We start from the raw sequence: 13,636 nt of genomic DNA on the forward strand, positions 1-13,636 counted from the left end.
AACAGGTCTGAAAATAATCTTGATGTTTACTGTTAAAACATTCATAGTTTGTGTCTTTGATTGGCACATATTGATTAGCTTTTTGGACCGTGATTAAGCGTTATAAAAATATCATGCTGCTTCTAAGTGAATATCATATGTTTCCCATAAGAAATAGTGCACACGCTATCTTTCAAGCTCCAACAGCATTTACCTCCTGGCAAAGATCAGAATGAGACGCTGAGGCAGAGATCAGTGGAGGAGTCTCTGGAGAAAACTTTGTCTTCATCTCGCTCTCAATAATAATAACACATGGATGCTTACAGACTTGAATATGCGGAGATACCATACAATCATTTTCCTCCCTCTCCCCCCCCATTTTATAAATCAGTCCTTCTTCCTTTCCCCTTATATATTTGTGTTTGTGTATATACAATGTCAGTGTAAGTTTCTCTGCTTATTTACACTGCATAATCAATGTGAAAGGAGTCAGACGTTGCAATTACTCTCATTATTACCATAAAAACAATCTCTATGTGTACTCACACAACAGAAGGACCCATCTAATTGAATCTATTTCCTTTGCAGATGATGGATTCACCTCCTGTCATGGTGGATGTTGTCTGATTTCCATGCTGTGGGATATATAGTTTTATTTTGCGGCTTATCTCAGCTGCCTATACCTCATCTGCTCCTGGTTCCTGGTGCATTACCCTCCCTCCCTCTCTCTCTCTCTCTCTCTCTCTCTCTCTCTCTCTCTCTCTCTCTCTCTCTCTCTCTCTGACTATCTCCCTAACATTACCATCACCAGCAGAGAAATGATGGTAATTGGCCATTTTGGGCTTGGACAGCTGCTAACATGAAAGCGAAAGTGGCTTCTGCATGGAGTGCCGGGCTCCAACCTCTTCACTGGTTTTCCCCCTAATAAATAGAATGCCCTTTTTTCCCTCACATACTCTGTACTTTAAATAAGCACGCATAAATAAATGAATGTGGATAAAAACATATGGGACACTTATGCACATTGTCTCTGAGGATTTCACCTTGTCTTCGTTGACTGATTGGAAGTGAGAGCAGAGACAGACGTATGTCTCCCATACACAGATTAAAAAGCCTCTTATCTTTCCTCTTAAGGCCTTTAAGCAAGGACGATGTGCTTCACTGAATTATAAATGAGAATGTTCCACCTGACTTGTAGCTTTTAATTTAAACTAAGCCATTACTTTACTTGTATCAATTAGGCATCCTCTGATTTCATGAAATTGGCTAGCCGATCATGCTTTTTCTCACTGTTTTGACCAAGGCTCTTTGCAAATGTGTAAAGCAAATGAAATCATCGCACAGTGTTGCAGTGGAAAATCATGGAATTGGACAGAGTGATTCCACTATTCTGGAGAACATCCCGGAGCTTGGTACCTTGTAACAGAGATCCAATCGATGCCTGTAGCTTTAATCACATTTAACTTTAATGCTAGCCACATCTCCAAGGTGTAATTCTTTACTTTCACACCAAATTACTTTTTAGCCAGAGGCACATCTTCTCAAAAAATGTATCAGTGGTCAAAGCTTCAGCAGTATGACCATGATCCATTGATTGACACATGGCTATAGGCTGTATCCCAACAGAGAGGAATTCTGGTCACAAATATGACCAGCATTTTTGAGGAAATACAACATATGGATTCATTCATTACCGAGCAATGATCCAAAGGCCTTAGGGGGCCTCATTCTAGAATAGTGGGCCTAAATTCAAGTGCAGACCAGTGCAGAGCACAATCACTGCCCTTAATCAGGTTTAGTAGCAGTTTCTTATTGAACCTATCTAACAGCAACCAATAATTCAATGAGGGAATGAACTAAAGCCCGGAACTCTAGCAGTTAATTAAAAATCTCATAGCAAAATTGTTCAATTTCATTTCATCACTTTAGATCAATTCCTCTGGTTTCACTCTATCAGCTTGATTCCCCTGAAACATGGATTTGCCTGTGTGGTATTACCCCCGAAATAGACAATATTCTCAAATGTACGCTATATCTGATTTTTAATAATAAAAGATTGTCTTGTAATCCACTGTTCCACTGGCAAGATGCTTGTACAGTATGTTCTTTAAAAGAGCCACAGTGCCATCATGTGGCAGAAGCCCTAAACTGCGTATTGTGCAGAGAAAATGTCATTCACAGTTTATCAAGTATTTACATTAAGAGAAAACTCCATTTTTCTGAGAGAGCATACTAGTCTGCAGCATATCCTTGGCATATTTTAAGATATGTATCAAATAGTATCATGTAAAAAAATAATGTCATCCCCTGCCTGCAAGTGAAGCTCTAACAGTTTCAACTGGTTCCACTAGATGGCTCTCTTCGCTCAAGTGGATTCCTGCTTTTGGATTAAAGGCAAGTCTAACAACTTGCACACAAGTGTTACATCATGCGGGATCTAAGTGTGTATGTGTTTGAGGGAGTTCAGGCTTGTGTGGATGACTTGAAGGGGTGCACATGTGGTGTAAAATAAGGACATGCATAAATCAAAACATACTGGTGTCAGACTATAAATGATTTACAACAAATTATGTTTAGGGCATTACACTGAAACCTGAAACTGATGACAAAAACTGATAAAAGTCAGTCTGTAGTGATCTGACTTATGAGTTTTGGGGTTGCTGGTTCAGGTCTCAGTATAGAGCAATGTATAGAAGTTGGGTGTGGTTACTAAAACAATCATTTTGGTATTTTATTTGTATTTCAAATTGAACATGTAAGACCTGAGAAATAACCCAATAAAAGAATATAGAGGATATTTTTGAGGATTATGCCAGGATTCTGAATAAATGAACTATGCGGTAATGCTGCTGGTTGAAAATGTTAAAAACGATGTGAACTCAAAAAGACAGACTGAGGATGTGCAGAGAAAGATTTGGAAGAGAGATGCACACTCACCATGCATATCCCTCCTCCTCTAACTAGGACATGTTTAAGATGCTGCAGCAAGGACGTAGAGATAAAGCAGGATGGAGGAAGGGATTATATCCAGTGATAATTGATAGGCCTTATAATGCGGCTATTGCTCCATCTCTATTAAAAGCCAGACTGCCCAATCCACTATTTTCACAGCCTGAGCAGCACAGAGGACACTGACCAGAGACAATGATGTGGTCAGAGGTCAGCATTCATCAAAGAGATAAAGAAGACAGAACTTAAAGGACTTTGTCAGTAACGAATCAGGGAGAGGAGTACCAGTTTATTATCAATCACAATACTAATTGTGCTGAATCTTGTGTTAGATCTCAACCTTTCACTCTGTTCAATAATAATGACTGAGAAGACACTGCAGGATCTGCATGGTTTCATCTCCTTAGTTAAATATCACTCCTCCTCTCTCTCCCAGCCCTCCCTTGATCAGCTTGTCCCCTGGGTTTTCCAAATCTGCAACTTTGTCTCTGAAGCAACCAGATGAGCAGAAATTACTTTTTGGATGAGCCAGGCTGCTTTTCTCTCACTGCTGCTGACCCAAAAAACACAGCCAAGTCCAGTTCAGCCCAAGGCCTGTGCAGCAAGACACAGAGCCAGATAAACAATCACACAGATACAGTGCTGGGATAAACATCTGCTGCATCACACTCAGTCTTTTGACAGCAGCTTTTGTGAAAAGGCAGACTGCTTTAGCCCACATGTAACATATTGGGAATAACAAATAGTAGTTTAATAATGAACCAAAAATGCTTTTATTTCTCAAAAAGAGACTCTTTTAAGTGTTACAAAGACTTCCTTTCCGGTGAGTTGATTCTGATTCAAATTCCTAAAAAATCTGCTGTTTCCTCCCTTGCTCTAAAACAGGAAGTAGAACTGTGGTTGTCTTCCGCTCGTCTTGTTTAATGGAACCCCCCTTCCTGTTTTCAGATTCATCCTGATAATGGCTGAAAGTCCCCTGCTGAAATCTCCTCACATACGCAAACACTCACTCCCCCTGTCCGGTCTATCTCATTCCTTCTTTCCCCCTTTTGTCTCTCCACTTCTTACTCGAAGATGGCTACTAGACAAGCTGTTTGTGAGATCTTAACATCACCAACAACAGTCCGACCTTTCCACGCGTTAACATTCCAGTGTGATTCCATGTGTGTGCCATGTGAGCTGGTACATGTGTATGTTGTGTGTCTGTGAGTGTGAGAGGCCAAAGTGATTGATTATCCAACAGTGAGTGTGTTAAGATGAAAGTGTCTGTGAACTGCAAGGATGAGCTGGTGTGTGTCTGTGTGTGTGCTTGGTGCCATGTGCAGCCAGGCCAGGGAAGTATGCAGGTCAGGGCAGGGGGAATGTCAGGAATGCCAGTGTAATTCAAACTCTCGTCTACCACTGGAGGCAACTACTACCTGGGCATATTTCATACCAAAAGTGGGCAGAAGTGTTAATCTGTGTGTGTGTGTGTGGGGGCAAACTTAATCATAGAAGGACCCATAGTTTGTGCATGCTGGTACTACATTAGCATATGTTGGCACTTGACAATCTCAACATGTTACGGTATATGTAGTTGTGTCATACTGTTACAAAAAGTTTCCCAAACACTTGCATTAAAAAACACAAATCTGATTTAACTCCCAGCTGTTCTCACACGAGTAACACTTCCCGAATCCTGTTCCCAGGCTTTAGTAAGCCTTTCATTTGATATCACAACATATCTATGACCCCTCCTCCCCTCCTCCTCCTCCTGGCCCTCCCTGTCTGGCCAGCTTTTTCACGGCGGCCTGTTTTCACTCAGCAGCTTTGACAAAGACTGCTGAAATAATTACAGCTGGGCCCAAACTCAGCAAGTGTTTGTCTCCCGCAATCTCCACCAAACCAACCAGCAGGGACCGAGTCATAGGAAGAGGAGGAAGAGGTCGATTGTTCTGGAAAATGAGAGACCAATGACATCATTTCAAAGAGTGCTCAACACTCACGATAAATGGGCAACAAAGTAAACCGGCTGTAATGTACACAGCCGGCCAAATGTCAACACAAAATTATCATCTGTCTCCCTTTATTCATCACTCTCTTTTTGTTTTGCCTACATACTTTCTGTTCATCCAAAACTATTTGGATTATCTTATTTACTGAACATTCATGGTTGGTTTTGTGTCTGTATATGGCAGATCTGAGCTGAAACATTTTGCCAGGATGTCTTCTGTGACGGGAGGGGACAACAGGAAGACTGCTCGGGGTTGTGAGGAAGTGAGTAAGTCAGGGGGGGGGGGAGAGAGAAGAAGTTAGGGAATGGGAGTGAAGGAGAACAACAAATAGTTAGTCAACATTGAAGTATGAGGAAAAGAGCAGAATAACAAAGATAAACAGCAAAACAAAAACAACTAAAATAGATGAATAAATGGTTATTGTAACAAAGGGGCTTATTAGGTGTACGTATGAAGCAAGGCAGTAAAGATGCTCCATCAGAGGAGAGGTCATTTGAAGATGAGGTTGTTGTAAATCACAGTGACAGCTGTGTGTGACTTATGGGGGAAGTGTAGCATGTAAATCACGATGTTGCTACTACTACTACTACACCCTCAAGTACTCAAAGCCGCTTCGGGGAAAGGGCCGCACAGAGGAGAGCGGCTCCTTGGGCAAAGCAAGGGAAGCATGGACACATAGAGATATTTACATACGCTCAGACAGACTTCCTGGCATTGTCAGCCTGAGAGCGTTGATGTCAGATCCACTCCTTCCTGTGCAGAAGGGAGAACGCCATGCGATGACAATGGGCCAAAAACAGGACAAAGAGGAAATGTTTAAATTTAGGCCCCTTCTTCCACCATCTCCTCTTTCACGGCTATGGAGCTCTGGAGCTGTTTAGTTTTTGTGAATTCCTCCAGTTTCCCCCCTGAGCTCCCTCTCCCCATTGTGTCATTTCAATGGAAGGATTTTCACATTCAACACAAATCCCAAAGGAGGATCAGCTAGTGAGACCAGAGTTCAGTCAATCACTTATTTTCACTTATGTTCTCTTAGAAATCATAAGTGCCTCTTTAAAATACACACATTGGATAATGAGAAATAAATACTATTAAGTCACCGCCCTTAAAAATGCTATTTTAAATGGGAAATAAGTTTTGAATTTGAAGAATCATAAGAATGATAACTGGATTACAGCTACAGCAAAAATAGGCTCTAATACAGGCTCAGCTAAAGTCTGAAGGGTAACAAGGAAATCATAACTTGACTTTATTTATCATACCAGGCACGCTTTAAATTAAAACAGCACATTTGAGTTTCCGAGTGAGTAGGTATGTGTGTGTCGAGTGTGTGTTCTCTCTCTCTCTCTCTCTCTCTCTCTCTCTCTCTCTCTCTGTGTGTGTGTGTGTGTGTGTGTGTTTGTGTGTGTGTCGAGGGTGTGTTGGTGTGTGAGCTGCTCTGTCTGCGTGAGAGCTTTATCACAAATCAGAGTGTCGGCGTCTGCAGGAGCTAACAGGGGCAAGAGTTCACCGGTCTGTCGCTAACTCGGGGTTTTTCTCTCAGTTTGACGAGAGTTGACGAAGTTTCGAGGCAAAACCCAAACACATGAGGTCTTCAAAGGAGTCGCTGTCCGCAGCATTGCCTCAGCCTCGCTCATGGATGATAAAAGTTAAGCCCGGGGAATACACTGGAGAAGTTTGGGTTGTGTTAACTGCGGAGTTTTGGTGACTTTTAAGGACTGCGACAGCGATGCTCTTTTGAACGGGGAAAGTATTTTGGGGTAAGTTAAGTTTGCCTTCAAGGCTGCGTAAAAAAATAGATTATTTTTTAAGCGGAAAACTTCAAATTAAAAATGCACGGTTCATTCAGTGTGAAGAAGTATTAAAGTCAACCAGACACTTAACACATTCTGAAACTACTTGACTAATGAAACAGCTGCAAATGTAATGTCACGTAATGACGTCCTATTTAAAACAATGACACAACTTGACACCCAGCCCGACATAAAGTCGCCTATTGCTGCCTTTAACTCTCAGTTAAAAATGAAAACTGACTTTTAAATAAATTGTTGAGATGGCTGTAGGGGGTTAAAATGTTAGTAGCAACTTTTTGTTATTACTCTCGACCACACTTGATAAAACAGGAAATCACATCATTCAAGTAATAAGTAACAGATCACATGTTTGAATGCTAAAATAGGAGCTTACAGGATAACATTTTATAACATATAGACATTTCTGTCTATAACTTTGAGCTCTTTCAACCCAGTGTGTTCAAACTACTATACAAACTAGCTTCAAGTGTCTGCTAATAAATGACCTAGAAAATGCCTGTGCAACACAAACAGAACATGCATGGCTTAATCTCAAATACAAGTAGTGAAATGTTACAATTGACCCCATAGTCTGGGTCAGTTGTGACATACCTTGAGGTGAAATGTAACATTATGAAATAAGGACCATGGCAATGAGTTAAGATACTGAAAGCTTTATATTCAAAACTTTTAAACAAAATTGCAGTGGTTCTACAGAGTACAGGAATTAAAACCACAACATGAACATTACTAATAAAACTGTATCAAATGTGCAACTGTGCACTACCTTCAACAATCAAACATTAGAGTGGGTTTGTCTAACACTAAAATTTAGAAATAATAAAAATGAGTTTTATCTCTCCATAGATATTCTATGACGTTTCTAAATGTTTCAAATGTAAGAGTGTCCTGACTCCCTCACATAGCTTCCCTGAGAGGCTGTGTATAAAAAGCATATAAATAAAATCGTGACATTTTATAACAAGGCCAGCCTAAATGCAACACATCTTCAGAGGTGATCACATGTAACAACAAAGACATGTGCTGGAGGCCCCAATTACACACAGGGTTCCCATACATTAAAGAGATGATCAGATGGAGTTAATTAACATGGAGGAGTGTAGCACTTGCCGAGCATCCTCTTCCTCAGAAGGAGCTTATCTGAGCTGTGATGATGATGTCACGGGCCTGAAATAACCAGACATCTCCTTAGTGAGTGTTTCCATGACAACACAGCCTCCTGGTTTAAATGGTGGATGGGGGACTGTGTCTCAAATAATTACTTTGGATAATGTGGACCAAGTATGGGGGAAGCGGGGTGTTAGGTGACTGTTGACTCATGTTACCAAAGGCCTTGATTTAGAACACCAAAATAAGTCCTGTAATGTCTTTACTCTTTTCTAGTGTTATGTAGCAGAAAATATCTAATATTGTTATGAATGTGAAATACATCCAACATTCCCCTAAGAATTTCTGTTGGATAAAGTTTGGCATATTTGGCATTTATGTCCTACATTTAGAGGCATTTTAGTTGGTTAAGACAGAACAAACATGACATGGAAAGATAAGGCAGTCAGTTTAATGTCAAACTTCTGAAATGTGGTTTTGTTCCTCCAGGTATTTGAGAGAGGAGAGAAAGAGGAGAGAGACATGATGTCCATTGGAGCTGATAGCTGACACTGTGGAATGAGAGAGGATGGAGCAGACAGACAACCCTGCCCCTGAGAGCAACAACCCTAATGGGTTTGTCAACCGAGTGTTTAATGTTTCACTGGATGTGGAGAATGAGACCAGCAGTGTTTATATTCAGGAGACTGGGCCAGGGCCTGCAGAAGGGCAGGGAGAACCCCAAGCTGCCTCTTCTCAAACCCCTGTCAAGGACAGACAGGAGGTCAACAGGAGGCCCCGTGCCACAGGGGGCATCTGGAAGATCTTGAATCGGAAAAGAGCTGTCTCAGAGCTGGAGCGTAGACCCCACTCCATGATCCTGCCTGGGGAGGCGTCCATCCCGAAACTCTCATTTGCTGACAAAGTTCGCTCCTTCAAGAAGCTTAAATCCCCCTCAGTGTTCAGAGGAAAGACAGGGAAACTGTCCACTTCCAAGTTCAGCAGCTCTTTGGTTGGTGAAGAATCTTTCTGCCGGGACATTGGCACCCCCCAGCAGTCCAGCAGGGGCACACTTAAACACCGTGGGAAGAGACACTCATACGCTGGCTACACAGCAGAGTTTGACTGCTCATTCGAGGACCTTGACCTCACAGCTTCTATAGATGGCCACCAGCCCACTGTGCTAAGTGAGGCTGTGACTCAGAATGGTTGTAAACCATCAGACCGGGTTTGCTATACAAAACGAAGCCACAACAATTCAACAAACTGTAACAAAGCAGCCACTGCATGTGAAGAACCCAGCAATCAATGTAGCGCAAGCACCAGACATGGCAGAGCGAAGAGGCCCAAAGACGTGTGGAGTTACCTGAGGAGGATTTCACTTTTAGGGAAGACCAATCCTGTCTACTCAGAGAGGAGTTTTGACTCTGAGTTTCCCTCGTTGGATAAAACCTTAGACTCGGACTATGGTTCTGTCGACTTTGAGAGTGTCAGAGACTTTCATCCCCAACCCCCAAAACACTCTGACAACAAGGGACACTTTGGGGGTCTGTTTAAGTTTTTTAACAGCGTAGCAGAGTCAGCCAGAAAATGGCGGACAACGTCACACTCGTTTCCTCCAGAGGGAGAGACGACTCAGATAAGCTCCCCCCGGGCCGAACAGCGCACAGTGGACAACATTCACAGTGTGTCCCTGACACTCCATAGTGAAGGACTCCCAAAATCTCTGCCTACTCCGTCATCACCAGTGACCGTCAAGTCCTCACACTCCAGTTGCTTTGACAGTGAGGCTCCAGCACCTGTGGCAGGTGGAGGATCCCCTACGGTGGTCCTCAAAGCCTTCAGAGCTTGCCAAGGATCTCAAGCTGTCAATGGCCTGAGGAACTCTAAGTGCACAGACAAACATCTAAATGAAGAGGCAAACCACACATCCACAACTGTAGTAGAAAATCATATCTCCCCAACGGGTCCAAACACAGAGGCTATAAAAGAAGCAGAGGTTGAAAGGACGCCATTAAACTGTGTCAGTCAGGAGGAAAAGGTAGAGAGACAGCCAGGAAATGAGCAGGATTCCAGGGATGCTCCACCTGACTCCCACCAGGGACAGGAAGTGAATGTCCAATCACAACAAGGTGATAAAGAGAGCACAACCAATAGCGTACCAGCTTCAGATTCCACAGAGGAAATATTTAAGGTATGTGACTTAAAATACAAAACAAACAGTGATCACTACCAGCTATTGAGTTTTAATAAATGCGTTAATTTAGGATGTCTGTCATCTGTATTTCAAAACTACTGTTGTGACCTTTTAAAGAAATAGGTATTTTTATTTGTAAAGTGTCTCGGATTAATGCCATAACTACATTTCATTGCAGGCTTTTTCCACATCATTAACATTGCTAAAGGCATGCATCATATAATTACTGCATAAATACTCCAAGCATCATTTATGTAACAGTTTTAACCATGGTCATGCTTTTTCTCCTGATAACCATCAACAACCAGTCAGAATGTAAAAGGTACCAGAGCTGTTCCTCATTTCCTCATGATTTAAGTCCTAGGTGTGGTTTGTTCACTGTCAGGGAGAGGCAAAAACATTCAAGACTCCAACCAGCCTGTAAGGACATGAAATGGGTACCTACACTACAGCTGTACTTTTGCCCCATCTATTGGAGAGAGAGGGAAACAGCCAGTAATTACAGCACTGAATAACAGCACATTAGAGGAGTTTGTGCACTCCTGCTATCCAGCCTTGTGTAGCATGCAAGGAAACCCTACTTCTCATAAAGCTGGCGGTGTGTGGCTGCCATAGCCTCAGAGCTCTGTGACGTCTGCACTTCATGACAGCACCCTTCCCTTCTCACTCCAGTGGAAACATTAGTCATCTCCCTTCTAGTCACACCAACGAGTCAGGACATGTTTGTCCAAACTCCTATGACAAAATGAGATGTGACATCTCAATACTCAGCACAGTTTTCATGGGGGTTTATTATGCAAGGGCATGAGCTGTGGGAATTTGTGTTGTGGGAAGGGTGTTAAAAGTGCAGTCCTGCAATAATTTAAGAGATGGGATTATTCTAGGAAAATCCACCTCCCTCATCACCTATTGTTTACATATCAAATCTACCTGTTTAATGTTTTCACCTCTTAATTCTAACTACCATTAAGGGGCAGTCTTGGCATTTGTGAACAACCACTCAGGGATTGCAATTACAAAAATGAGCTCTTGGCTGGTAGAATCGTGTTAAAAGCATTATGGGATGTATTTGTTGATTCCATAGAGACATTCCTCTCAAGTCCCAACACAAGAAATGCATTGTTGCACCTTTATCTGGGCCAAACTGCTGAGTATCTGTGCCAATCACAGCTGTGTGAGCAGATTGCCAGCCAGACAGGGTGCAGTGAAAGGCAGCAGTGCTCGGCTGGGCCCCACTCTAGCACAGAGAAGACCTCTGTACCCACCAGGCCCTCGCGCCCTCGTCCCCGCCCGGTCTCCGCTGTACTGGACCTCTGGAGGCCCCACCTGGATCGAGAATTCTACAACCATTACAGTGAGGTTGGCTCGCTATGCCGGCGGAGACGCAAGGCTGCTACCACAATGCAACCATCTCCAGGGTATAGACGGACGGCTGCTCGCACCAGGCCTTGCTCTGTCATAGAGACCAGTGTTACTAGGGAGACGCAGTCTATGGAGCTGCACCACAGAGTAAGATGACAAATGTCAAACACAGACATTAAAGTCACATAATTGTTACATACATTTATAAAAACACGTGCACTCTGACTAAGTAAAACTGTGTGTATGAAGAAGGCATAAACATGTTAAATTAGGATGCTAAAAAAATTAAAGTAGGCTGTGAGAATCTGACAAGTGGAGTTCACTAACTCACTGATAAATATAGCCTGAGCCCATAATGAATCAAACGCAAACCGCAGGCTTTGAAGGGTAGTCCAGTCCTAACCCAGTATTTATACAACGTTCACTGTTAGCTGCAACAATGCATGCATGCGCTGCCCCATTTATAGAGGCCTGTATTTCTGGATGCTGCTTTTCCCTCAGCTCACCTCCCCCTCTCTTTCATTCTCTCTCTCTCTCTCTCTCTCTCTCTCTCTCTCTCTCTCTCTCTCTCTTTCTTTCTCTTTCTGTCTTTGTGGCTTCTCTTTCTCTCTCCCTCACTCCCTGCCTTTTTCTGTGGCCAATTTTCTGCCTCATCGCTCCCATAAGCTCTACTTCTCATTGCCCTAACTCAGAGTCAGTTCATTTTAACCTGAGAGACCACCTGGTTGGCATGATGTATAGTCTCTCATGGTTTGCTGCAGGGCATGCACACTGACCACTGCACCAGAATAGACTTGCTGTATGTGAAATAGTTTCATTCACTGCAAAAAAAAAGGGGGACAGGGCAGTAAAGGAATATTTTTTTTTATAAAAGTGAAGGACAGGGGAATGTGTGAATTCAACCTTGTGTGTGACTGTGTGCATCAAAGTAGCTCTGTGTGGAATATAGGAGATGTCCTAACTATTCAGTCCCCTATAGGCCTTGTCTCGTCCCCCTGGTGTGTCACCGTTAGAGCCCCCACTCAGGGCAACTCTCCAGCGGTGCCGCTCCCTACCGCTGCCCCCCAACACACTCACTGCCTTGGCACTGCTCCTGCCTCATTCAGGTACCTTTGCATATCTTTATTTACATTAATATGCAGACAGTTGATGGATTCATGTTTGTTACATTGATCTTCTGTTTGCACGTCTATCTGCATGTGTATTTCCTCCAGACATTGGTCAGTCGTCATCGTCAGTGCGTCTGCGATCAGGAGGCTCTGGGAGCTGCAGGAGGAGGAGGCTGTTGAGACCTGGTTCAGAACCACTGCAGGTCAACATTGTGAGTCCAACATACACACAGATGAACACACACACACACATATACAAATCGATACAATGTGTTCTGGTCAGGTTTTATTTTGAGGCCTTTTGAAAGCACAGTTTGTTCTGATTTATAAAAACAATACACTGTGACCACGACTAAATTCATAAGCATTTACAGACACAGACAAAAATACATCCATAATGCTAAGTTTGTCCACCTGTGGCATATAAGAGCTGAAGTAGAGGAGATATTTGGATGCATAGCAGAGTAGAAGAATGGTGATAAATAACCTCTTCCTGATATTGGAGATGTGGAGAGGCCAGAGCAGTGTTTCATCAGATAATGAAGGAGCTGATCCGTGAAGGTGGTGGCCACGTGGATTAATCACATTCACTACTCTTAGGCCATTACTCATCTTGGGATGGGCACCCAACATGTCTCTTAATCTCAAGAAAGCACGTGCAGACAAACGGACTGAATTAAACAGCAGAAAGAGGAATGACTTTCAATTCCTTTTATATACCTGTAGCGCTGTAATCTGGGAGGAGTGTATCGTGTCTTTGTCAGTTGAATAAAATTTGCTTCAGAATACGTTGGAGTTATACTACTCAGGAAGAGAGACCAGGCATTTCGGAATTGGTGCTTTGATGTGAAAGTGGCCTCGGGGGGATTCTCATGGAGGGAGATGCAGAGTCTCTCTGAAACATCCTGACAAGAAGTGAACATTTCTAGGGCCATGTCCAACATCTATACTTATAGAAGCGCATAGCACAGAGATGAACAGAATTTACTTGATCATTATATATTAAATCTTTGCTGAGTATCATACAAAGTTTGACATACACACTTTCATTGAGTGAGGATGATTTTAATGCATTGGATTTTTCAGACTCATAGATATATTTTAGAATGAATGTGCGCAGAGCTGTACAAGCATGTGGATTGAACT

The 13,636-nt window shown here is 42.7% G+C and overlaps 1 protein-coding gene across 2 annotated transcripts in view; it reads left to right on the forward strand.

Annotated features, from left to right (window-relative positions):
- The first annotated feature begins 6,319 nt into the window (after positions 1–6,319).
- Positions 6,320–13,636, forward strand: part of LOC117817065 (rho guanine nucleotide exchange factor 9) — a 44,379-nt gene continuing 37,062 nt past the window's right edge. The window contains exons 1-5 of one of the 2 annotated variants that reach the window (XM_034689545.1): positions 6,340–6,682; positions 8,333–10,016; positions 11,190–11,528; positions 12,361–12,487; positions 12,596–12,702. In XM_034689545.1, coding sequence (XP_034545436.1) covers positions 8,412–10,016; positions 11,190–11,528; positions 12,361–12,487; positions 12,596–12,702 — 2,178 coding nt within the window. In that variant the 5' untranslated portion in view covers positions 6,340–6,682; positions 8,333–8,411. Of the gene's footprint in view, positions 6,683–8,332; positions 10,017–11,189; positions 11,529–12,360; positions 12,488–12,595; positions 12,703–13,636 lie in introns of both variants that reach the window. The other variant, XM_034689546.1, reaches the window with a different exon arrangement.

This window comes from Notolabrus celidotus, chromosome 8, assembly GCF_009762535.1.
Source record: "Notolabrus celidotus isolate fNotCel1 chromosome 8, fNotCel1.pri, whole genome shotgun sequence".
Lineage (NCBI taxonomy): Eukaryota > Metazoa > Chordata > Actinopteri > Labriformes > Labridae > Notolabrus > Notolabrus celidotus.